The sequence below is a fragment of the Leucoraja erinacea genome, chromosome 16 (genome assembly GCF_028641065.1).
Source record: "Leucoraja erinacea ecotype New England chromosome 16, Leri_hhj_1, whole genome shotgun sequence".
NCBI lineage: Eukaryota > Metazoa > Chordata > Chondrichthyes > Rajiformes > Rajidae > Leucoraja > Leucoraja erinaceus.
In genome coordinates, this window is record NC_073392.1 from 31529856 (window position 1) to 31555191 (window position 25336).

General features: G+C 46.8%; 1 protein-coding gene across 1 annotated transcript in view; it reads left to right on the forward strand.

Moving 5' to 3' along the window:
- gnat1 (guanine nucleotide binding protein (G protein), alpha transducing activity polypeptide 1) overlaps positions 1 to 25336 on the forward strand; it is a 65496-nt gene that overhangs the window by 35452 nt on the left and 4708 nt on the right. The window contains exons 2-7 of the mRNA XM_055648062.1: positions 8958 to 9000; positions 13678 to 13819; positions 16246 to 16403; positions 21431 to 21559; positions 22120 to 22249; positions 24907 to 25060. Of these exons, the coding sequence (XP_055504037.1) occupies positions 8958 to 9000; positions 13678 to 13819; positions 16246 to 16403; positions 21431 to 21559; positions 22120 to 22249; positions 24907 to 25060 (756 nt within the window). The remainder of the gene's footprint in view (positions 1 to 8957; positions 9001 to 13677; positions 13820 to 16245; positions 16404 to 21430; positions 21560 to 22119; positions 22250 to 24906; positions 25061 to 25336) is intronic.

The window sequence follows — 25336 nt, forward strand, 5'->3', positions numbered from 1 at the left end:
CAATTCCTTCTTTCCCACATTTCTTCAAAACTGTGGTTAGGATTCCCCAATGGTGCAGGAATCCCATGGTGAACCTCCGGTCTAGCTTTTTCTTCAATCATTTGGCGCCCGATTCACATACATATTCCTCTGACTTCGACACAGTCCCACGACAGATAGTGTTTTCTGCCAGAGGTCCTTTACCATCACTTTGTCAGGAAGCTCATATTGAAATCTCAGCCATGAATTCAGTGAAGAAATCTAATCCCTCCAGCCTCCAACCCGTCCCAGAGATATGTTCCCTCCTGGCTGCAGGAAGGTTTATCAGAAGGTGTGCCAAATAACCCCTTGGAAAATAACATTTCAGGGAGAAGAGGGTTTTTTTCTGCAATTTCTATTGGAATTCATCCCAATGTGAGGCACTTTGGCTGTGGATTGTGGGGAAAATCCAGGCACTAGTTAATCCAACTTCAATGGGTTAGAGCCATTTACCACTACCTACTCCCCATTTCAAATGTGATCACTTTTACAAGGATACCTCATTCACCCAATGGGCAACTCATCAGCCCCTCCCTTATCACTTGACAAGATGGGCAAGATCAGGCTCAATTCTGAATCAATAATTCTTCCTTGAATGGGCAAAAGAGGCAAAAGAGGCAGAGGGAGACTGAAATGGAGAGGGACGGAGAGAGACAGAGGGGCAGACAGTGGGGCAGACAGTGGGGCAGACAGTGGGGCAGACAGAGAGGCAGACAGAGAGGCAGACAAAGTGGCAGATAAAGAGGCAGAGAGAAAGAAAGAGACAAAGGATGAAAGGAGGGAGACAGGAAGCAGCGAGATGACATGCAAGGAAGGGGACAAATAGGGGGGAAAGGCTATATATCAGCATGGCTTAATTTAAATGCATGTCCCAGCAGCAAAAGACAACTTGTCACCTTAATGTTCCAGCCTTTGCTCAGTTAAAACGGCAGTGGAATAATTCTGAATGTCCTTCAGTACAAACTGCTGCAGCTAACATGTGGAACGTCGCTTGTATGGAACAAGCCAGCCTTAAGGCTCAATGGTCAGGAGTTCCCGGGTCATTTCTTACAATGAGAAGACTCGGTACACATTGATACCACGGCAAGCAGTCACTATTTTACTGACTAGTTACATACATGGATAAGTGGAATGGACTCTAGTAGATGAGAACCCTGCACCTTTGAGTGTGTTTAGCCTGTTTTGCTTCCTCAGAATAGCAACAGCAGTCTGCTCAAAGTAATGATGGACAATCAGATTAACTGATTAAACCCGGTTTAGGATTGTGTCTGTCCTAATTTGCATGATTAAGGCCAAGCACAGATGGCAAGATGGGGAGGTTGAAGAAGGTTCTGTGGACATTGAAGTCAAATTGATTAGCTTACAGATATATATATATATATATACGTAGGATTGGGCTGGAATTATCAAACAGGATTAAATGTGCTCAGTTCAGAGGTCACTCTGTCTTTGGCAATGTCAACATTCTGCCAGGTGATCGCCAGAATGAGAGACAACAGCAACTGCCTCAGTGAGGCTTCAGGCAAGAGACATATGGACAAGGCCAAGGACCGGCACATTATATTGTTGACAGTGTTGGACATCTACCGCGTGAGAGATGGCCGACGGCTTATTATGTGTGGGTAGTGGGCATGTGGGTGGGTGGAAGGGGAGGAGAGGTTGTTGCGATGGGACCTGATGCCGAGGAGGTGGTGACCACGTGAGATGGCAGCTTCGAATGAGACACAGGCTGATCCAAGAACACTAATTCAAGGAACAGAAGATGAGCTGTCTCTGGTGAAGATGAGCTGTGCTGGCCTATCCTTCAAGCTATAGTTCTAAAAAAAATCAATATCTGGTTATTATCTCTTGAACGTTCGGCAAACCAATGACAGCGTCCAACTCCAGGTCAATGTCTCCAATGTTGAAGTCCTTTCTGCATTTTCTAGGCTTCACCAGGCAGACCACAGCGTTCGCATCGGACTCGACTGATTGATCGAAAGATGCAGCGTGGAAACAGGCCCTTTGGCCCACTGAGTTTATGCCAACCACCGATCACCCATTCATACCAGTTCTGTGTTATCTCATCCACTCATCCACAGGATAGAACTAGTGTACGGGGTGATTGTTGCTCAGTGTGGACTTGGTGGGCCGAAGGGCCTACTTCCACACTGTATCCCTAAACTAAACTAAACTAAGATGTTGTCTGATCACTGAGTTATTCCAGCACTTTGTGTTTTGTTCAACAGGAACCTTCTGAGTTTTGGTAACTGTGACCCCCCCCCCCCCCCCCCCCCCCCCCCATTCCCGTCCCTCCTCCCCACACACAGATAGAGTGACATAAAGTGAACGTTAGATTGTTCCACATCTACCGTTATAGCTTCATCTCTTAACCCTTCCACCTGCCATCACTTCAGCAGCAACATAGTGGGGCGGGACGATGGCACAGTGGCAGAGTGCCTTACAGCGCCATGGACCTGTGTTCCATCCTGACTATGGGTGCTGTGGTCTGAAACATAGAAATATAGAAAATAGGTGCAGGAGGAGGCCATTCGGCCCTTCGAGCCAGCACCGCCATTCATTGTGATCATGGCTGACCGTCCCCTATCTATAACCCGTGCCTGCCTTCTCCCCATATCCCTTGACTCCACTAGCCCCTAGAGCTCTATCTAACTCTCTCTTAAATCCATCCAGTGACTTGGCCTCCACTGCCCTCTGTGGCAGGGAATTCCATAAATTCACAACACTCTGGGTGAAAAAGTATTTTCTCACTTCAGTCTTAAATGACCTCCCCTTTATTCTAAGACTGTGGCCCCGGGTTCTGGAGACTGTGGCCACCTGGTTCTGGTCTGTACGGAGTTTGTGTCTTCTCCCCGTAAACTGCCTATGGTTTCTCTGGTTTCCTCCCACAATCCAAAGACGTACAGGTTTGCAGGTTAATTGGCTTTGGTAAAATTGTAATATGTCCCTAGTGTGAGTGGGATAGTGCTAGTGTTAGTGTGCGGGGATCATTGGTCGGCGAGGACTCAGTGGCTGGAGAGACTGATTCTGCGATGTGTCTCTGAACTAAATTAGTAATCCATGTGAATTCCCCTTTCGTTGAGGCAAAAGAGAGGCTGAGAACAAAGGTAATATCAGCACTCCTTAAAATAGAGCCTCATCCATAGTGTAACACAGTGGGTGTGAGCACATCACAGAGGTGTCAGGCTGCAGGATATAACAAAGGCAATTATAATGAGCCAGACAAAGCATGGTAAAAAATTAAATTATCTCTTCATTGTTCAGGAATGAGAGCTAAAGCAATCACTAACATCACACGGCAGCGATTAACACTGAAGGATATGAACAAAATTGAAATTATAATTTACTTGTTCAGGTGGAATTGAAGCAAAATGATTCTATATAACTAACTGTGGCAGCCCCTCTTTAAGGATTAGCAGAAATTCCCTGGTGGCCCCAAAGGTATTAATAAAGCCTTTTGCTGATATAACGAGAGCACATCAGGCATCCTCGTCGAAACAAGAGTTTTTTTATAATGAAGTACAGGGGAAATAAATTACTGAGAAACGAAAAGTAATTGAACAAGGCAATTACTAACCCAACTTCACGTGATCAATCTCTCCTTGGTCGAGGGGAGTTATTTGCAGATCTATTCACTACTACTGTCATAGGGATGGAGGTAAATCTGAAAATCCATCTGATCACAGTACTTCAATGCCGAAAAGGTTACACTCCCCATAGAGCCTGTGCAGTGGAGGTTTATCTCTCAATGTCCAAAACGATCAGCTGATAAACGAGATCCCGACTGTTGTAAAATCAGTTTGTTTTTTTATTTCTGCACGCAGCCTTTACAAAGGATATTTGCCACACAAAACTGAGCAGCAATGGAATGGGAAGTTGCTGTAAATGTAAAAACCTGCAATAAACTACTGCTAAATATATCTGCCATCCCAGCGAGCCGCAGTGGGCACTTCCCTGTGAATTAAATGTTACAGTCAAGTACCATTGTGTCCAACAGCAGCTCATGGGAGTAGATGCCTTGGTGTCACACTGGCCACAGATTGCTTTGGAAAGAATTTAGACTGAGTTACTTCAGAGGCGGTGTGGGTAGAGTCACTGCCCCACAGTGCCAGAGACTCAGGTTAGAATCTGACTACAGATACTGCCTGTGCAGAGTTTGGACATTCTCCCTCTGACCGTGTGGGTTTTCTCCGGGTACTTCGGTTTCCTCCCACATTCCAAAGACGTGCAGTATGTAGATTAATTGCCTTCTGTAAATTGCCCCTAGTGTGTAGGATACAAAAGTGGGATCAATGAACCTGTTGGGCCGAAGGGCCTGTTTTCACTCGGTATCTCTAGACTAAACTAACCCCCAGATACAGTGCAGCAGTTGGGAAAGTCACTGGGTTAGGGGCAGCCTCCGCAATACCAGGCCTTTTGCCAAAGGACCCCGAGGCAAGACTGGTTCCTGGCCACCCTCTGGGATGTTGCCGGGCTGCCCATCCCCCCCCACCCCACCCTCCCCCACCCTCCCCACCCCCCCTTCCCGCCCACCTGACCTCTCACCCAATTCCAGGGCACAGATTAAGCAGCTTTTGCACAAGATCCCATGAATTTAGGGTGGCACAGAGGCTCGGGTTCAATCCTGACCTCAGATACTATCTGTATGGATTTTGTACGTTCTCCGTGACCACGCGCGTTTTCTCCGGGTGCTCCAGTTTCCTCCCACATCCCAAAGACGTGCAGCTTTGTAGGTTAATTGGCTTCTGTAAATTGCCCCTAGTGTGTAGGATAGAATTAGTGTACGGGGTGATCACTGGTCGGCACGGACTCAGTGGGCCAAAGGGCCTATTTCCACACTGCATCTCTAAACTAAATGGAACTAAACAAACAGATGACGTCCCTGAAACTGGCCAACAAACTGTAGTGTTGAAAAATAAAGGATTGTTTCTGAGGTACATCAGTTAGAATAGTTTAGTTTAGGGATCGACGCGGAAACAGGCCCTTCGGCCCACCGAGTCCGCACTGATCTGCAATCACCCCACACACTAGCACTAACCAACATATTAGGGACAATTTGCGATTTTATCCAAAGCCAATGAACCTACAAATCTGCTCGGCTTTGGAGTGTGGGAGGAAACCGGAGCACCTGGAGCAAACCCACGCAGTCACAGGGAGAATGTACAAACATTGTACAGACAGCACTCGTAGTCAGGATCGAACCTGGATCCATGGCACTGTAAGGCAGCAACTCTACCGCTGCACCACTGTGGCCCCCCCTTCCTAATGTTTGCCCTATCTATGTTTAAAGGAAGCACAAGCAGAATTTATGACATTATGACAAATAAATATTACCCAGTTAATTAAAATTATTTCTCTAATTTAGTCTTGTCCTCTCTAAAACTCATCTGCAGTTTCCACCCTCGGGCTAGGGACAGAGTGAAGCTCACATCAACAAGTTAATTATTAATTTTTGAAATGCAGATAATTGGAATTTGGTGCTGAAGTGACTTGTGCATCAGATGGGGAAAGTGGATGAGAAATGGGTTCAAAAATGTTCTGAGCAATCACTGGTCACTCTCAAGAACTGAACGTACTGAGTGTAATCTCATTTGGCCTAATGATTCTCTCATCGACAGTAGAGAGTGTGGTATCTATTCGCTAGGCCGACTGGCTTATTCAGGAGGTCAGGCAGCATCTGTGGAGAAAGAAACAAAACATGTTGGGTTGATTATCTTCCATCCCTCTGATGCAAGGTGAGAATTCACTGTCCTGAAACATTGATACCCTTCATAGATGCTGCCCAACCTGCTGAGCATTTCCTGATTTCTCTGCTTCATTTCAGCTTTCCTGCATATGGAATAGTCTGCTTTCCACAGGAGGCCATTCAGCCCAGTGTGTCTCGACCAGCTCTCAGAGCAATCCCATTCCACCATTTTTTCCTCTCACATACAGCAGCAGAGTGGCACGGCTGGTGGAGCTGCGGCCTCACAGGTTCGATACTGACCTCGGGTGCTGTCTGTGTGGAGTTTGCATCTTCGGTGCGTGAGCGTGTGGGAGTTTGCACATTCTCCCTGTGTTCAGTTTCCTCCCACAACCCCAAAGATGTGCGGGTTTGCAGGTTAACTGGCCTCTAAAAAATTGCCCCAAGTGTGTGGGGAGTGCGTGCGAGAGCGGGATAACATAGAACTAATGTGAACGGGCGATCGCTGGTCGGCGTGGACACGATAGGCTGCATCTCTAAACTATTCTCTCTCACATGCCCATCAACTCCCCCCTTCCCCACCTCCACCCCCCTACACAATAGGCAATTTACCAAAGACAATTAACCTACCAGCCAGCAACACTCTGGGATGTAGAAAGAAACTGCAGAACATGCAAACTCCACACAGAGAGCATCAGATGTCAGGATTGAAGCCAGGTTACTGGATCTCTCCACATCCCCATCAGGCAGAAGATACATAAACTTGAGAGGATGACGAGGTTCAAAAACAACTCCTTCCCCACTAATATCAGACTATTGAACCAACCTTTCATAAGCTAAGGACATATTCCTGATCTTCCAGTCTACCTTGTTGCAGCCCTTGAACTTTTTTTTTTAAATTTGCATTTTCTCTATGGCTGTCACACTAAATTCAGCCCCGTTTCATTTCTCTTTTTTTCCCACTGACTGTCATACTCAGCTATGGTTTGATTATACTCATGTACGGTATGATCTGCATGGATAGCACACAAAACGTTCAAGGCAGTTAGTGTAGTATAGTTCGGCTGATTGTCACGTGCACTAAAAGCTTCTCGGTACATGTGACAATAATACTGAACCATCATGTCAGCTTTGACCACGTGATTCCAGTGCTGATTAAGACCGCTGTTAATCACCTTGCACAACATTCCTGGAGTCAGCACAAGGAGACGTTAGCAGTTTCCGAGACTCGGTATATAATTAACTGACCCACTTCCAGGGCTGTGCGTGTAGAAGCAGTTCAGGCGCTAACAGTGGCGTTTAGCCGAGAGCACAGTGCAGGTCCCGGGCAATAATCCAACACATCTCACCATCTCAGTCTCACTTGTAACTTGAGTTGAGTTGCGTTTAGTTTATTGTCCCGTGTACCAAGGTACAATGGAAATCTTTTGTTGCGTGCTAACCAGTCAGCGGTAAGACAATACATGATTACAATCGAGCCATCCACAGTGTACAGATACTTGATGAAGGGAATAACGTTTAGTGCAAGGTAAAGTCCTGTAAAGTCCGATTAGAGATAGTCCGAGGGTCTCCAATGAGGTAGATAGTAGCTCAGGACTGCTCTCTAGCTGTTGGTTGGATGCATCTTATAAATACAGATAAAAGCTGCACATCATCACAAGAACTGGCTGGCTACATTCATGTGGATGAACTGTGAAACTGTTTGGACTACGGCCAACTCTCAACAGCAAATTGGACATTTATTTTCTATTTTCAAATGGGGTCTGGGCAAAGGTCATCTCATATTGCTGCCTTGGAGGATGCTCCAGAACTCAGACTCTTCCCAGCTGTTATAAGGGAAATGAACCATCCTCTCACCAGCTAGAGCGGTCCAGACCTCCCACCTACCTAAAGGAGGGCTTCAAACTCTCGTTATTCCGACTTTATCTTCAACTAAATCTTACACCCTTTATCCTGTAGCTGTAAACACTATAGATGTGTAGTAAGGAACTGCAAGATTGTGGTTTACACCGAAGATAGGCACAACATGATGGAGTAACACAGTGGGACAGGCAGCATCTCTGATAGAAGGAATGGGTGACTTTTCGGTTTGCGACCCTTTTTCAGAATGACGAAGGGTCTCGGCTCGAAACGTCACCCATTCCTTTTATCCAGAGATGCTGCCTGTCCCGCTGAGGTACTCCAGCATCTTGTGTCTATCTGTGGTGTGTAATATCAATGCCTTTGCTGTAATCATGTACAGTTTTTTGGTTGACTGGATATCATGCAACAAAAGAGCTTTTTAACTGTATCTTGGCACATGGTTCAATAATAAACTAAACTAAACTAAATTAAAGTTATACATTTCCAACTGAGTATTCGGGGGATCTGAGGGCTTTTTCCCTGCTAACCCCGTTCTTGCAGATGGTTGAGGTGGCCATTTTGGGAGGTGACAATGGAATAGATAAACGCATTATAATGATGCACGTTTGTAGATGGTATGTTTTGTAGCAACAATTTGCCAGTAGTGAAGTGGATGCATGTTTAACATGCAGCATAGACACGTAGAAACAAGAAACTGCAGATGTTGGTTTACTAAACAAGATATCGGGTGCTGGAGTAATTCAGCAGGTCAGGCCGCATCAGTGGAGAAGATGGAGAGGCGACGGTTCGGATTGGGGTCCTAACCCGAGTAGTCTCCCATCCATGTTCTCCAGGGATGCTGCGTGACTCGCTGGGTTACCTTTGCACTCAGTTTCTTTTTCAGCATAGAAACATATTCTTCATCTCACTTCTAACTACACTTGATGGCCCCCTTAATCCAGACACTACAACTAAGCAAAACACCATCCCGTTCTTTGCCACTTTGAAACATTTCTCCCCAGATGCCCTGTAACCTGGGTTACAATTGAGTTTGGTTTAGTTTAAAGATAAAGTATGGAAAAAGCCCCTTCAGCCCACTGAGTCCATGCCAACCATCGACCATTGTTCACATTCTGTTATCCCACTTATGTATCCATTCCCTGCACTCTAGGGGCAATTTACAGAGGGCCAATTGCTCGACCAACACGCACGTTTGGGGGATGCGGGAGGAAACCCACGCGGTCCCAGGGAGAACGTGCAAACTCCACACAGATAGCACCCGAGGTCAGGATTGAACCTGGGTCTCCGGTGCGGTGAGGCAGAGGCTCTACAGGGTGCAGCACTGCATCAGCCACTAAGTGACGCTTCACGACTGAACAGCTATACCTTGCTAATAACATTTCCTCTGTTACAGGTGCTGGGGAATCTGGCAAGAGCACCATTGTCAAGCAGATGAAGTAAGTTGCTGTCCATTTTACTCAGTATAGTGTGATGTTTAAACTGGCAACATGTATAGGTTTCCCATCCAACTGATTAGAACGTGACTCTGTGGGCGGCAGAGAGGACTGGGTCACACTAGATCTGCACGTTCTGTTGGGTATTTTGTACTGAATTTCAATGGCCTTTTCCTCCCTTAACCCTCACAAGCACTGTGAAGGGCAGCACGGTGGCACAGTGGAAGAGTTGCTGCCTCACAGTGCCAGAGACCTGGGTTTGATCCTAACTACGGGTGCTGTCTGTACGGAGTTTGTACGTTCTCCCCGTGACCTGCGTGGGTTTTCTCCGGGTGCTCGGGTTTCCTCCCACACTCCAAAGACGTGCAGGTTTGTGGGTTAATTGGCTTTGGTAAAAAATAATAATAAATTGTCCCTCGTGTGTGTAGGATGGTGCTAGTTTATGGGGATCGCTGGTCAGCACGGTCTCAGTGGGCCGAAGGGCCTGTTTCCATGCTGTATCTCTAAATTAAACTGAACTAACGTACCAGCATGTCATTGGGATGTGGGGGGGGGGGGGGGGGAATAGAAACACCAGCAAAACCCCACGTAGTCACTGGAGAACATGTAATCTCCACATTAACAACACCCTGGGTCCCCAGAGCTGTAAGGCAGCATCATTACCTGCTGCACCTGCCTTTCATAAGAACATAGAATGGGACAGGACATGAACGGGCCCCTCAGCTCACAACATTTGCGCTGAACATGATGCCAAGGTATTTGTTTTTAAATGTTTGAATATTTAAGAAACATTTAGACAGGTGCATGGGTTTGATAGAGGGCACCACAGTGGCACTTTACAGCGCCAGAGACCTGGGTTTGATCCTGACCATGGGTGCTGTCTACATAGTTAAATGTGTGTTCTCCCTGTGACTGCGTGTATTTTCTGTGCTCCAGGCACCCACCACCCTACTGTGTAAAAAAACTTGCCCCGCACATCTCCATTAAACTTTCTCCCTCTCATCTTATAGCAATGCCCTCTAGTGTTGGACACTTCCACCCCGGGGAAAAGGTTCTGACTGTCTACCACATCTGTGCCTCTCGGAATCTTATATATTATATTACGTCTTCCCTCAACTTCCAATGTTCAATCCAAACGTATCCAAGGTCTCCCTGTAGATGAAACCTTCTCATCCAGGGTGCAGTCCGGTAAAGATCCTTTCCAAAGCCTTCACAACTCTCCCGCAATGGGACGATCAGATCTGCACGCAACACTCCTACTGCAGCCTAACGAAAGACTCCTTGAGCTGCATCACGACTGTATTCATTGGAACTCTAGTCTCTATAGACTACGGTCTGAAGAAGGGTCTTGACACTAAACATCATCTGTCCATTCCCTCCATAGACGCTGCCTGACCCGTTGTGTTTTGCTCTGCACAGACTATATCGCTTTCTTTATCACAATTATGTTTTTTTTAATTAATGGCATTGGGTGTTTAAAGACAACTTGAATTTGTCCCAAAGTCAATCCATCGATTTGTTTTTGGGCGACGTTAACTCAAACGCAAAGAGTCAAAGATAATAAGCCTTTTCTCAGCAATCCTCTGAAAATATTGATACACCGACCAGCTTAATATGTTTTGCATGCTACAGAATATAATGTTTCAAACAAAATTAAGAACGGTAACAATATATGTCAGAAATATGTAGGAAGGAACTGCAGATGCTGGTTTACACCAAAGATAGACACAAAATGCTGGAGTAACTCAGCGCGTCAGGCAGCATCCCTGGAGAAAAGGTGACGTTTTGGGTCGAGACCCTTCAGGCAGTTTGTAGTCTGAAGACTCGAGTCCCAGACTCCAACATTGTGTGTCAGAAATAAACGGACAAAGAAAAAAAAATAATCTATGATGGTTAAAGACATGCTCATGTTTTGAAATGAGGATACACTCATGTCTGGGCCATTGGGCAAACAGCAGGAGAATGGGACTGGTGAGATTGCTCTCTTGGGAGCTGACCAACTCAATGGGCTGAATGGCCTCCTTATGTCCCTGTCCCACTTAGGAAACCTGAACGGAAACCTCTGGAGACTTTGCGCCCCACCCAAGGTTTCCGTGCAGTTCCCGGAGTTTGCAGGTGGTTGCCGGAGGTTGCAGGTGGTTGCCGGAGGTTGCAGGTAGTGGAAGCAGGTAGGGAGACTGACAAAAACCTCCGGGAACCGCACGGAAACCTTGGGTGGGGCGCAAATTCTCCAGAGGTTTCCGTTCAGGTTTCCTAAGTGGGACAGGGGCATAATAACTCTGAGATTCAATGATAGTAATTACTATCTCAAACATCAAACCAACTAGCAGTTTTCCAATATTTCTGCATTAAGGTTTATTGGAGTTAAAGGCCACCTGTTTATGAGCCGTGTTTAAATACAGGAAGTTTTTTTTTTAACTGTAGAGAATTGCCCTGATTATATGAACATTTGTATTTTGCGTCTGGGATTTTCTCTCCCTTGAGTTAACCCTTTATCCCCTGCTTTTTCATTACGTTCACTCAGATGCCCCAAATTGGTGCTTCACAGAGGGGTCGTGTGAGCCCAGTATAATCAGCAGCGCTGCAGACACTGGTTAATACACAAAAGGACACAAAATGCTGGAGAAACTCAACAAGTCGGGTCGCATGTGTAGGATGCTGGCCTGAAGAAGGGTCTCGACCCGAAACGTCACCCATTCCTTCTCTCCAGAGACGCAGCCTGATCCGCTGAGTTACTCCAGCATTTTGTGTCTACCTTAGGTTGGTAGAACATGATGGCCTGGAGAACATAGATAAGTGAAGGTTTGGGGCGAGACCCTTCTGTGGACTGATTGTAGGGGGGAGGGGGTACACCTGAACTCCCACCTATTGCTCCCCCCCTTCCCCCCCCCCCCCCCCCCCCCCACCCTCTCCCCTACTAATTTCCTTCCTCTGGCCTCACCATCCACAATCCAAACCCGACCCACACCTTCTGTTCTTATCTCTGGCCTTTGTTCCAACCATCTCCATCTGGTGCGGCACAGTGGCGGTGTTACTGCTTCACAGCACCAGGTTCAATCCCGACCACAGGTGCTGTCCGTATGGAGTTTGTACGTTCTCCCCGTGACCACGTGGGTTTTCCCCGGGTGCCCCGGTTTCCTCCCACACTCCAAAGAAGCACCGATTTGTCGGTTAATTGTCTTCTGCAAATTGCCCCTGGTGTGTAGGACGGAACTAGTGTGTGGGTGATCATTGATGGGCTGAAAGGCCTGTTTCTACACTGTTTCTAAACTAACCTGCCTGTCAAAAACCACCCTCACCTATGTCGACTTATTACCTTCCATGCTTTCTGCATCTTCCAATTTCTCACCCCCCACAATCGAAACATCGCCTATCCCATTTCTCCAGAGGTCCTGCCTGACCCGCTGAGTTACTCCAGCACTTTGTGTCGCTATTTTGTAATAAGCACCACATCAGCTCAGATATCTTCCCATTAAAGATGGTAAATACCATGAAAGGTTAACGTTTGATTAATTCTGCAGCGCACAGGTCCAATCCCAGCAAGTTGGCTGAGGAGTTGAATTACCTCTGTAAACCCATTGTTACTAAAACACACCTGACATACCTAAAAGGTAAGTCACACATTCCTTTACAGATACGACATTCAGTGCTAAACAGAAACCCATTGATATCTAATAACCCCTCCTCTGGTTAACTGGTGGCATTCGTGCTCCCTCATCAATAGTTATATTAGAGTCGTGCAACCAGCACCGAAGCCGACCCTTCAGCCCTCCATGTCCATGCCGACCATCAAATCTATTCTGCTCCCATTGGTCAGCACTTGGTCTGTAGCGTACTATATCTTCGCAACTAACTTCTCATATTGTGTAATAAGAACTAAAAATAAATCACTTCACCACTTCACCAGTTCTAGGAGTAGAATTAGGCCATTCGGCCCACTCTGCCATTCAATCATGACTGGTCTCTGCCTCCTAATCCTATTTCCCTGCCTTCTCCCCATAACCTTTGACGCCCGTTCTAAGCAAGAATTTGTCTATTTCTGCTATAAAAATATCCAATGGCTTGGCCTCCACAGCCCTCCGTGGCAATGAGTTCCACAGATTAACTACCCTCTGACTAAAGAAGTTCCTCCTCACCTCCCTTCTAAAAGAGTGCCCGATAATTCTGAGGATATGACCTCTGGTCCTAAACTCCCACTAGTGGAGACATCCTTTCCTCACAGTAACTATAAACTAAACTGCAAGGCAATGACCATTATATCCCTAGATAGCAGGGGAATATAGGGCACAGATGGGATGGTAGAAATTGAGCATCAGACTTGAAGCTGGCTCAAGATGCTTCCTAAAAAAGATACTAAGTACTGGAGTAACTCAGCGGATCAGGCAACATCTCTGGAGAAAAGAGTGGGTAACATTTCGGGTTGAGACCCTTCTTCAGTCTTCACTCCAGTCTCAAACTCCAGTGTATGACAGGAATGTACAGAAATAGAAAAAAAAATCTAAGAAGGTTAAAGACATGCTCTTGTACTGAAATTAGGAGAGCATGGAAGGTGACGTTTCGGGTTGGGACATTCCTTCAGATTTCTCTGTTGTAAACCAGCATTTGCAGTTCCTTGTTTCTCTCGTGAGGCTTCCTATTGCTTCACATGCCCTTGTACTCAACCTCGCTATTGCTTGACAGAATTATTCACCAGGATGGTTATTCCCGGGAGGAGTGTCTGGAGTTCATCACCATTATCTACAGCAACATCCTGCAGTCCATGATGGCCATCGTCAAGGCAATGACCACCCTGAGCATCGGCTACGGAGACAGTGGCAGACAGGTTAGTGGAGTCAGTAAAGGGGTTGCACCATCAGGCCTTCAGCAGATAGATGACCATCTATCCGTTGTCATCATCTCTGGGCAAAGGGTCAATCAATCGCAATATTGACCGTATGAGGTTGTTAAATACATTTGTGGACTTGCAGACAGACACAAAATGCTGGAGCAACTCAACGGGTCAGGCAGCAGCCCTGGAGAAAAGGAATAGGTGACGTTTCGGGCCGAGACCCTTCTTCGGACTGAGAGCCAGGGGAGAGGGAAATTAGAGGTATGAAAAGGTACAGAAAAGATACAGAAGCCGGTATCGATGACCTAGGAAAGGTGGAGCTCACAATGGTCCATTGTTGTCTGTGGAAGAGGAGATAAAGAAGGGATATGAACAGTGAAACTAGCAGGACGACTAGGGTGGGGGAGGGGCGGAGAGAGAGGGGATGCCAGGGTTAATTGAAATCAATGTTCATACCGCTGGGCTGTAAGCTGCCCAAGCAAAATATGTTCCTCTAATTGTGTGTGGCCTCACGCTGACAGTGGAGGAGGCTCAGGACAGAAAGGTCAGTGTGGGAATGTCAAGGGGCGTTAAAATGTTTGACAACCGTGAGATCGCGTAGTCCAAGGCGGACTGAGCGTAATAGTTCAGCAAAACGATTGCCCTGTCTGCTCTTGGCCTCACTGATATATAGGAGTCTACACTGAGACAACTGATACAGTAGATGAGGTTGGAGGAGGTACAAGTGAATGGGGCATTAGAGGTGGTCAGGCTGCGACACTTTCCTGCCTGTTCCCCATTACAGTTCATTCCCTCGTGGCCCAGAATCTGTCTATCATTAATAACCCAGCATAACAACATTGTGACTATTAAACATTTATTAATTCATGTTTAGTTTAGAGACACAGCAAGTGTATTCTACACACTCTAGGAACAAATTAAAATTATAATGATGTCAAACCAATTAACCTACAAACCTCAATGTCTTTGGCATGCAGGCGGAAACCAGAGCACCCGGAGAAAACTCACGCAGGTCACAGGGAGAACATGCAAACTCCGTACAGACAGCACCCATAGTTAGGATCATAGAAAATATAGAAAATAGGGGCAGGAGTAGGCCATTCGGCCCTTTGAGCCAGCACCATCATTCAATATGATCATGGCTGATCATCCAAAATCAGTCTCACGTTCCTGCTTTCTCCCCATATCCCTTGATTCTGTGAGCGCTAAGAGATAAATCTAACTCACTCTTGAAAACATCCAGCGAATTGGCCTCCACTGCCTTCTGCAGCAGCGAATTCTACACATTCACAACTCTCTGGGTGAGAAAGGTTTTTCCTCATCTCAGTCCCAAATCTACAGATTGAACCTGGGTCTCTGACGCTGTAAGGCAGCAACTCTACCCCTGTCCCAGCGCACCATCCATGATGTGTACACACACATTAGTTTAGTTTATGTGATGTACACACTTTAGTTTATTGTCACATGTACTGAGGTACAGTGATAAGCTTATGTTGCATGCAACCAACGTTTGGCAAAGTCAGCATTTAACAGCATCTGTCCCGATATCTTTGAATTGTGTGGAGCCCCACATAGGCCAGGCAATGATGACAGAGTTCCTTCTCTGAAGGGCATTGATGAACCAAATGGAGTTTACATACAACCTGAGGGGTAATTGTTTTACACAAAGGGTGGTGGGTGTACGGAACAAGCTGCCAGAGGAGGTAGTTGAGGCAGGGTCTATCATTACATTTAAGAGACATTTGGGCAGGTACATGGATAGGACAGGTTTAGTGGCATATGGGCCAAGCACGGGCAGGTGGGACTAGTGTAGATGGCAACATGTTGGCTGGTCGGGTTGAGTGGCCATTTCTATGCTGTATGACTCCACACCTCTAGGACTTACTGTATGTTGCCATTACTGGGAGTGACCATCTTTAAATTTCTAGATGTCCTCAGCCACTTGAATTTAAATTCCCCCAAGGTGGGAATTGAACTCGCATCCCAGGATAACAGTGCAAAACTCTGGCAGTCAGTAGAGTCATTCAACCACTGCTCTACCATGCCCCATTACTCGTAGTCTAATGAACTTAGGGAGTTGTCCACCCCAATGGTGTGGATGTTGGGTCAGTAAAGGTAGACAGATGCTGGGCCATGGGAGGATGAACAGTAATGGGGAACTGGTGCACTCACCTGCTTTACAACATAGAGCAGATTATAATGTAAGGAGGAATTGCAGATGTACCATAGATAGACCCAACATGCTGGAGTTACTCAGCGGGTCCTCAGCACCTCTGGAGAAAAGGAATAGTCTGAAGAAGGGTCTCGACCCACAACATTACCTCTTCATTTTCTCCAGGGATGCTCGTCAGAGGCAGTTACCTAAAGATTCACGTACAGCCGACGCTTGTAACTCTCTCTCTCTCTCTCTCTCTCGGCAGGACGACTCACGCAAGCTGATACATCTCGCGGATACCCTTGAGGAGGGCTCCATGCCGAAGGAACTGTACGAGATTATCAGCCGCCTGTGGAAGGACTCCGGGATCCAGGTCTGCTTTGAACGCGCCTCAGAGTACCAGCTGAACGACTCCGCTGGATAGTAGGTGGCTCCCTCTCTGTCTCGTCGGGGCAGTGGGTCTGAACGTCAGAGGAACTAACTTGACCGATTGTTGGGAGTAGAACGGTGGATTCAAAACAGTTTAGGTTTAGTTTAGAGATGCATCTCTTATCCCATTGTTGCCAATTGTGTCTTCACCAGCTCATATATATCCTGGCATTTCTCCCCCAAATACTCTATGGACCACCATCATTTTCTTTTCAATCTGCCTTGGTCAAAACCCCACCCCTAGTACTGGGTGGTTAGTTCAGTGTAGTTTGGAGAGAAAGTGTGCAAACAGGCCCTTCGGCCCATCTGCGCCGACCAGTTCTATCCTACACACTGGGGATATTTTACAGAAGCCAATTAGCCTACAAACCTGCATGTCATTGGAGTGTGAGACGAAACCTGAGCCGCCTGGAAAAACCCACGCGGGTCACAGGGAGAACGTGCAAACTCCGTATAGACAGCACCCGAGGGCGCAGAATCAAACCCGGGTCTCCGGCAGCTGGAAGGCAGCAAATCTACCGCTGCGCCACTGTGCTGCCTAGTTAGGTTTAGGTTTATTACTGCCAATGTACTGAGGTAGCATTGATATTCATGCTATCCAAACAGATCACGTAACCTCTACAATCGCCCCCCCTCCCTTTTCTTTCTCTCCTTTCCCCTTCACCGCCCCTTCCACCCCCACACTCCCCCCCCTTCCCCCCCCTCCCCCCCACTGTGCCTCCATTGACATTTACTAGAATGGATTTCAGCAACTAAGTTACAGAGAAAGGTTGAACAAGTTAGGGCTTTATTCTTTGGAGCGCAGAAGGTTAAGGGGGGACTTGATAGAGATTTTTAAAATGATGAGAGGGATAGACAGAGTTGACGTGGATAAGCTTTTCCCCTGAGAGTAGGGAAGATTCAAACAAGGGGACATGACTTGAGAATTAAGGGACAGAAGTTTAGGGGTAACATGAGGGGGAACTTCTTTACTCAGAGAGTGGTGGCTGTGTGGAATGAGCTTCCAGTGAAGGTGGTGGAGGCAGGTTCGTTTTTATCATTTAAAAATAAATTGGATAGTTATATGGATGGGAAGGGAATGGAGGGTTATGGTCTGAGCGCAGGTATATGGGACTAGGGGACATTATGTGTTCGGCACGGACTAGAAGGGTCGAGATGGCCTGTTTCCGTGGCTGTAATTGTTATAAGGTTATATGGTTATATGGTTACCTATTTCTCCCCCCTCCTACCTCCCTTCCTCTTGATTCACACGTTGCAACACTTCGCCATCAACGTCACACCTGCTGCCAACGCCACCTGCCTATCAAACCCCCCCCCCCTCACCTGTATCCACGTATTAACTGCCACGCTTCTCTTCTTCCAGCTTTCTTCCCCACCCCCACCCCTCACAATCAGTCTGAAGAAGGGTCCCGACCTGAAACGTCACCTATCCATGTTCTCCAGAGATGCTGCTTAACTTTGTGTCCTTTTCAGATATGCACTCAGTTCAAACTCAGGTACAATGAATAGAGCAAAGGGGAAGATACATTGTGCAGAACATAGTTCTCAGCATTGTAGCACATCAGTTCCTTAGACAAAGTCCAATGCCCACAATGGGGTAGAGGTGAATCGAACAGTACCCTCGTTTGGATTACCAGAGTGCCGGAAACCAGGAAAACCAGTCATTAATTCCCACGGGCATACAACGTTTTCCTATGAAAATCCACCTCCCCTCCCAAAGTTATTGGCCATTTAAGTGTTTTGAATGTGCAAGCTGCTGCATATTTTTGGACATTTAGGGGTGATTTTTAGTCAATGAATGGCATAGTCAGACCATGCAAAATCTTTACTTTGTCCTTTATAGCTCAATGGCACCATCTCATGGCGGCAACTAGTATTACAACATCAAACCTGTCTGAAGAAGGGTCTCGACCCGAAACGTCACCCATTCCTTCTCTACAAAGATGCTGCCTCACCCGCTGAGTTTCTCCAGCTTTCTGTGTCTACCTTCAATTTTATTCAGCATCTGCAGTTCTTTCTCACACACATATATAATCGAAGATAGACACTAAATACTGGAGTAACTCAGCGGGACAGGTAGCATCTCTGGAGAGAAGGGATGGGTGATGTTTCGGGTCGAGACCCTTCTTCAGACTATATATAATGTCATCTGAAAGGACCTGCGCACAGCATTTTACTTTAGACTTTATACTTTATAGATACAACCCAGAAACAGGTTTTTCGGCCCACCGAATCCACACCGACCAGTGATCACCCCATACACTAACACTATCCTACACTCTAAATCGTACATTGTCACAGGAAGAATGTACGAACTCCGTACAGACAGCACCCACAGTGACAATCGAACCCGGGCCTCTGGTGCTATAAGGCTGTAAAGCTGCACCACCGTGCCAACCCACAAGATGTTACAAAGTGCTTTGTGATTTTGTACTTTTCAAAATGCAATTAGTGTTGTAATATAGGAAATATGGCAGGCAAACCGTGCACAGCAAGCTGCCACATCCAACAATGCATCGCAGTCTAACAGTCTAATGATGATCATAAAACTGCAGATGCTGGAAACCCGAAATAAAAAGAGAACGAGCTGGAAAATCTCAGCAGATCTGGCAGCATCTGCGGAAAGGGAAACAAAGTTAACAATTTAGGTTGAAGATCTTCAGCAAAAAAAAAATTTCAGCATCTACAGTTTCTCAAAACCCAGGCAGTTTTGATATGCAACAAGTAGAATAAATCAAACTGCACAGATGACGTTTCGTAAACTCCAACAAGGATGAATGAATCCATTTTAATGGTGTTAGTCGAGGAGAATATCAGCCTAAACACCAAGTGATTTCCAGACCTTTACAAATAATGCAGAGATCTTTAGCCTTCAATTGAGGAGCACCCAACCATTGATCGAACAGGTCACAAAGCACACCGTTTCTTCAACACCAGTGGCAGGGAATGGCCAAGATTACATGGGCAATCTGACATCCACCATCTGACAAAGGGTTAGGAGCCAAGATGACACCTTGGTAATAGAACCAAAATATATATATTCTTTATAAAGAACAGGAATGAATCAGATTTCTCATTCCTCCCCCAAAATATATCCACCAGGTGGCGCCGCGAGTGGCAGCCTCGCCAGCGGCTCGTGTGTTTATTTGACTTTTTTTTGTTCTTTTTAGTGTGTCTAAATGTATGTTTTAATGTTTCTCGGTATGTCTGATGTGGGTGGTGGGGAATGGGGGGGAGGGGGTGGGGAATGGGCGGGGGGGAAATAGGGCACAACCATTTTCAGTCACTTACTTCAACGGAGATGCAACTTTTTTCCGTGTCGTATCTTCGCCCCCCCCTCGCGGCCTAACAACGGGTTTGGTGCGGCCTTCCCAGACCGGAGACTGCCCCAGAGCTTCAAGCAACAGGCGCGGCGCGGACTTACCATCACGGAGCAGGCGATGGCATCCTTTGCCGAGGATCGCCAGTGTTGGAGCACCGACCGCGGGTGCCTGTCGACTTTAACATCGTGAAGTCGTGGTCTCCAGTTAGAAGCGGCCGTTTCGGGAACTAAGACGAGAGGGCCTGAAAATCTGTAGTGGCGACAGCGGAGGGTTCAAGGCCCCGACCACGGGTGAACAAAGGAGGAAGATGACTGAACTTTATTGCCTTCCATCACAGTGAAGAATGTTGATTCCACTGTGGTGGATGTTTATGTTAAATTATATTGTGTATTGTGTTCTTTTTACTTGTATGGCTGCACGGTGACTCACATATCACTGCACGTGACAAAAAATGTGAACCTTGAAATACTTCACAGGGTGCCAGAAATACTCAGGAGGTCAGGCAGCATCTGTGGAGAAAGAAGTGGGTTAATATAACAGTTCTATGGGGATTTTATCCAATCTTGGCAAGTTCAGAGATAAAGCTTCAAATTATAGATAGAGATAAAGATTCGGAGAATAAAAGGGCAGAAGTGTAAACTGTAAAAGGGGAAGGAATTGACAACATGGTAGTCAATGTAGGAAGTGATGGCTCAAGAGGAGATGTAATTAGAAACAGAGACCAGAAACTGGTCAAAAACATTGGATCAAGGAGGCAGTAACATGTCAAGTCAGATATGAGTGCAGCTTTGATGAGCTTTGTTGGGGGCAGTGTAGGGGGGGGACTGAGGAAAAAGATTGTGTTCATAAGTTCTAAGAGCAAAATAGGCCATTCGGCCCATCAAGTCAACTCCGCCATTCAATCATGGCTGATCTATCAAGGCAAATCAGAGTGGGCCAGAGAATTAAAGAAGTGAAGCTGAGGATCGCTCTTGCAGACTGAAGGGAAGTATGCTGCAAACCCGTCTGTGATTGTTTTCCTCCAGTTGATAGACTATAGACAATAGGTGCAGGAGTAGACCATTCGGCCCTTCAAGCCAGCACTGTGATCATGGCTGATCATCCGCGATCAGTACCCCGTTCCTGCCTTCTCCCCATATCCCCTGACTCCGCTATCTTTAAGAGCCCTATCTAACTCGCTCTCGAAAGTATCCAGAGAACCGGCCTCCTGTAAAGAATTCCACAGACTCACAACTCTCTGTATGAAAAAGTGTTTCCCCATCTCCGTTCTAAATGGCTTACTCCTTATTCTTAAACTGTGGCCCTGGTTCTGGACTCCCCCAACATCGGGAACATGTTTCCTGCCTCTAGCATGTCGAAACCCTTACTAATCTTATATGTTTCAATAAGATGCCCTCTCATCCTTCTAAACTCCAGAGTGTACAAGCCCATCCGCTCCATTCTCTCAGCATATGAGAGTCCCGCCATCCTGGGAATTAACCTTGTGAACCTGCGCTGCACTCCCCCAATAGCGGCGAATGAGCTGAGCATAGCTCATTGTCCAGAAAGGCCAAGTTGTTCACTGGTGCAGCCAGGGAGAGTGTAGAGTAGGAAGGGAAATGCCAGGTACTGCTTTGTCTTTTCTGCAGAAACATTGACAGGTAACACGATGGCCGTTCACTGACTCCTCACCCAATGCTTTTCATTTGACTGCTTCAGTTACCTCAATGACCTGGACCGCGTTGTCCAGCAAGACTACCTCCCCACCGAGCAGGACGTGCTGCGCTCACGAGTGAAAACTACCGGCATCATTGAGACCCAGTTCGGATTGAAAGATCTCAACTTCAGGTACTGGTAACGGGTTATCAAAGGGGCCACTAGGTGTACATCCACACCACACACTGTGTCAGTCTACCAGTAGGGAGAGTCATAGTCAACTTGGCCACGCTGACCAACATGCCTCATCTACATTAGTCCCACCTGCCTGCGTTTGGCCCACATCCCTCTAAATCTTTCCTATCCATGTACCTGTCCAAATGTTGCGATAGTACCTGCCTCCGCTACTTCCTCTGGCAGTTTGTTCCACACACCCGCCACCCTTTGTGTGAAAAAGTTACCCCTCGGGTTCGTATTAAATCTGTCCCGCCTCACTTTAAATCTATGTTTTCCCGTTCTCGATTCTCCTACTCTGGACAAGAAGACTCTATTCGTTGGAATGCCGGGGACAGAGGTGGCAAAATCATGAGAGGAATAGATTGGATAAATGCACAGAGTCTTTTGTCCAGAGTCCAGAGTCCGAGCCTGCTCAACCTCTCCCTATAGCTCAGGCCCTCGAGCCCTAGTAACATCCTCGTAGATCCTATCGACCACATCTAGTTGTCCTTCATCTCCTTCCTCTCCCTCCCCAGGATGTTTGATGTTGGGGGACAACGTTCCGAGCGTAAGAAATGGATCCACTGCTTCGAAGGCGTCACGTGCATCATCTTCATCGCTGCGCTCAGCGCCTACGACATGGTCCTGGTGGAGGATGATGAAGTGGTAAGTGGGTGGGAAGACAGAAGGGGACCCGCACGCAACCCATCCACCACTGAGTGGAGGAGGAGGTGGAGATGGAGCCTCCTCCTCAAGCACCAATGCCTAAACCATCCCTGCTCCAGTACCACTGCTGACTGTGACAATGGGTGCGGCATGACGGTGCAGCGGTAGAGTTGCTGCCTTACGGTGCCAGACACCTGGGTTCCATCCTGACTACGGGTGCTGTCTGTAAGGAGTTTGTACCTTCTCCCCATACCTGCATGGGTTTTCTGTGGGATCTCCAGTTTCCTCCCACACTCCAGTGATGTACAGGTTTGTAGGTTAATTGGCTTTGTATAATTGTAAATTGTCCCGAATGTGTGTGTGTGTGTTGGATAGTGTAAGTGTGCGGGGATCGCTAGCTGGAGCAGACTCCATCGGCCGAAGGGCCTGTTTCCACGCTGTATCTCGAAACTAAACAAACCTAACCATCCCTGCTCCAGTACCACTGGAGGCCATATCAATGGTGGCGCGATGGTGGTGCAGCGGTAGAGTTGCCGCCTTACAGCGACAGAGACCCGGGTTCGATCCTAACCACGGGTACTGTCTGAAAGGAGTCTGCACGTTCTCCTTGAGACCGCGTGCTCGGGTTTCCTCCCACATTCCAATGACGCAGGTTTGTAAGTTAATTGGCTTCTGTAAATTGTCCCTATTGTGTAGGACAGAACTAGTGTGAATGGATGAACGCTGGTTGGCGCGGACCCAGTGGGCTGAAGGGATGCTTCCATGCTGTATCACTAAACTAAACTAAATCCCATCGCCTCATAACATCTGGGTTTACCGAAGCAGATGGGAATTAACAGAGTTCATACCACATCATCACTACCTACAGTACTTTAGGCACGAGATGGTGAGATAATGTTACCCCCAGTATACACTCAAGAGTCAAGAGTATTTTATTGTCATAGGTCCCGAGACGGAACAATAAAATTCTTACTTGCAGCAGCACAACAGATATGTAAACATAGGACTCCGTAAACAATATAAACAACGACAAAAATAAGTTTGGTGTATATAAATTAAAAAGCGAAAAATAGTACACAAACACAGTGCCCCCCAAGTCTATGTAGTTCGGAGTTTAGTTGGAGGGCGTGGTGTTTATGATGCCCTTGTCCCTCTAACGGAAACCTCTGGAGACTTTGCACCCCACCCAAGGTTTCCGTGCGGTTCCTGGAGGTTGCAGGTGGTTGCCGGAGGTTGCAGGTAGTGGAAGCAGGTAGGGAGACTGACAAAAACCTCCGGGAATCGCACGGAAACCTTGGGTGGGGCGCAAAGTCTCCAGAGGTTTCCGTTAAGGTTTCCTAAGTGGGACAGGGGCATAACAGCCTGGTGGCTGTAGGGAAGACACTACTTGCTCCTGAACCTGGACGTTACAGTTTTCAGGCTCCTACACCTTCTTCCTGATGTCAGGGGTGAAATGAGAGTGTGGCCAGGGTGGTGTGGGCCTCTGGCTGCCTTTTTGGAAGCAGCGACACCTGTAGATCCCTTCGATGGTGCATCTGGCAGAGGCATCAGTAAAATGCACCGCCGTTCACATTCCATACTTAGTGAGATCATTTACCATATAACAATTACAGCACGGAAACAGGCCATTAGGATGAGAAGGTTCATACATCGAGGAATAGCCCCAGACAACACCGCTGCTGACACCCACCAACAACTCACAGCCCCTCCATCCCCACCATCACCATCCCAGCAAGCAATTCATTCACAAATTCAAACCGTAAATAACTTCAAACACAAAATACAGTTCTTTCACCAGTGTAAATGAAGGCCACAGTTCTTGGAAATGCCACCAATTGCTTCAAAGATTCAGATCATTGACCCAAGCAACTTCTGGTATAACTGCCCGAAGGCTTGTAGGCGATCCAATTCAATTTTTTTAAAATAGAAATTCAGTTCCGCATTACTACCTATTACATAGGGGACAACCTCCAAAGACACACTCATTTTACCTCCCCTTGTACAATTATTGCCAACCATGCCTTCAGCTTACCTCGAGCACTGCTACTGGAACTGCTTCCCTGCTACCAGCCACCGCCTCACAGTACCAGAGACACAGGTTCGATCCTGACCTCGGGTGCAATCCTGATCTGTGTGGAGTTTCTACATTCTTCCTGTGACCGTGTGGGCTTTGTACAAGTGCTCCTGTTTCCTCCCACACTCCACAGACGTGTAGGTTTGTACGTTAATTGCCTTCTGTAAATTGTAAAGATGTTTTCAATAGCAATATGTTTTATTTCTACAAAATACTAAAGGCTGCATATTTAATTGTTTAATTGATTACCAAGGGCTTCTTTTCTAGTTTTGTTTTGCAATGGCATCTTCCCCCCCCCCCCCCCCCCCCCCCCCCCCCTCCCCCCCAGTCTTTTCCTTTCACTGTCTTGTAAATATTATATGTGGTTTGTGTTATTTATGTGTCATTTATGTACAATTCATATGTTTTGTGTGTTGTCTGAGGCTACCTCTCTATGATGATGCTGCAAGCAACATTTTCATTGTCCCTGTACCTCACTGTACTTGGTATACAACAAAAAGATGGACTTTTCTTGGTATCACAACTAATGATTTGAAATTCAATTATCAGTTATTATTTATCAATCCCACTCTCTCGACGGCAGAACCGCATGCATGAGAGCTTACATCTCTTCAACAGCATCTGTAACCACCGCTACTTCATCGCAACCTCCATCGTCCTCTTCCTCAACAAGAAGGATGTGTTCCAGGATAAGATCCTGAAGACCCATCTGAGCATCTGCTTCCCGGACTATGACGGTAAGTTCAAGCACCGTTGTTCCTCCCTTCCTCGTGGCACCTTTTCCGCAGGGTTTCCACTCGGTTCCCACTTGTTCAGGGAGTAACATGAAGGGAGTAACATGAAACCAGAAGACCATCAGATTTAGGTCCTCCGCCATCCAATCAAGGCAGATCTATTTTTCCCTCTCAACGCCATTCTCCTGCCATCTCTTCGTAACCTTTGACGCCCTTCCTAAGCAGGAACCTATCGATCTCCACTTTCAAAATACCCAAGGCCTCCACAGCTGTCTGTGG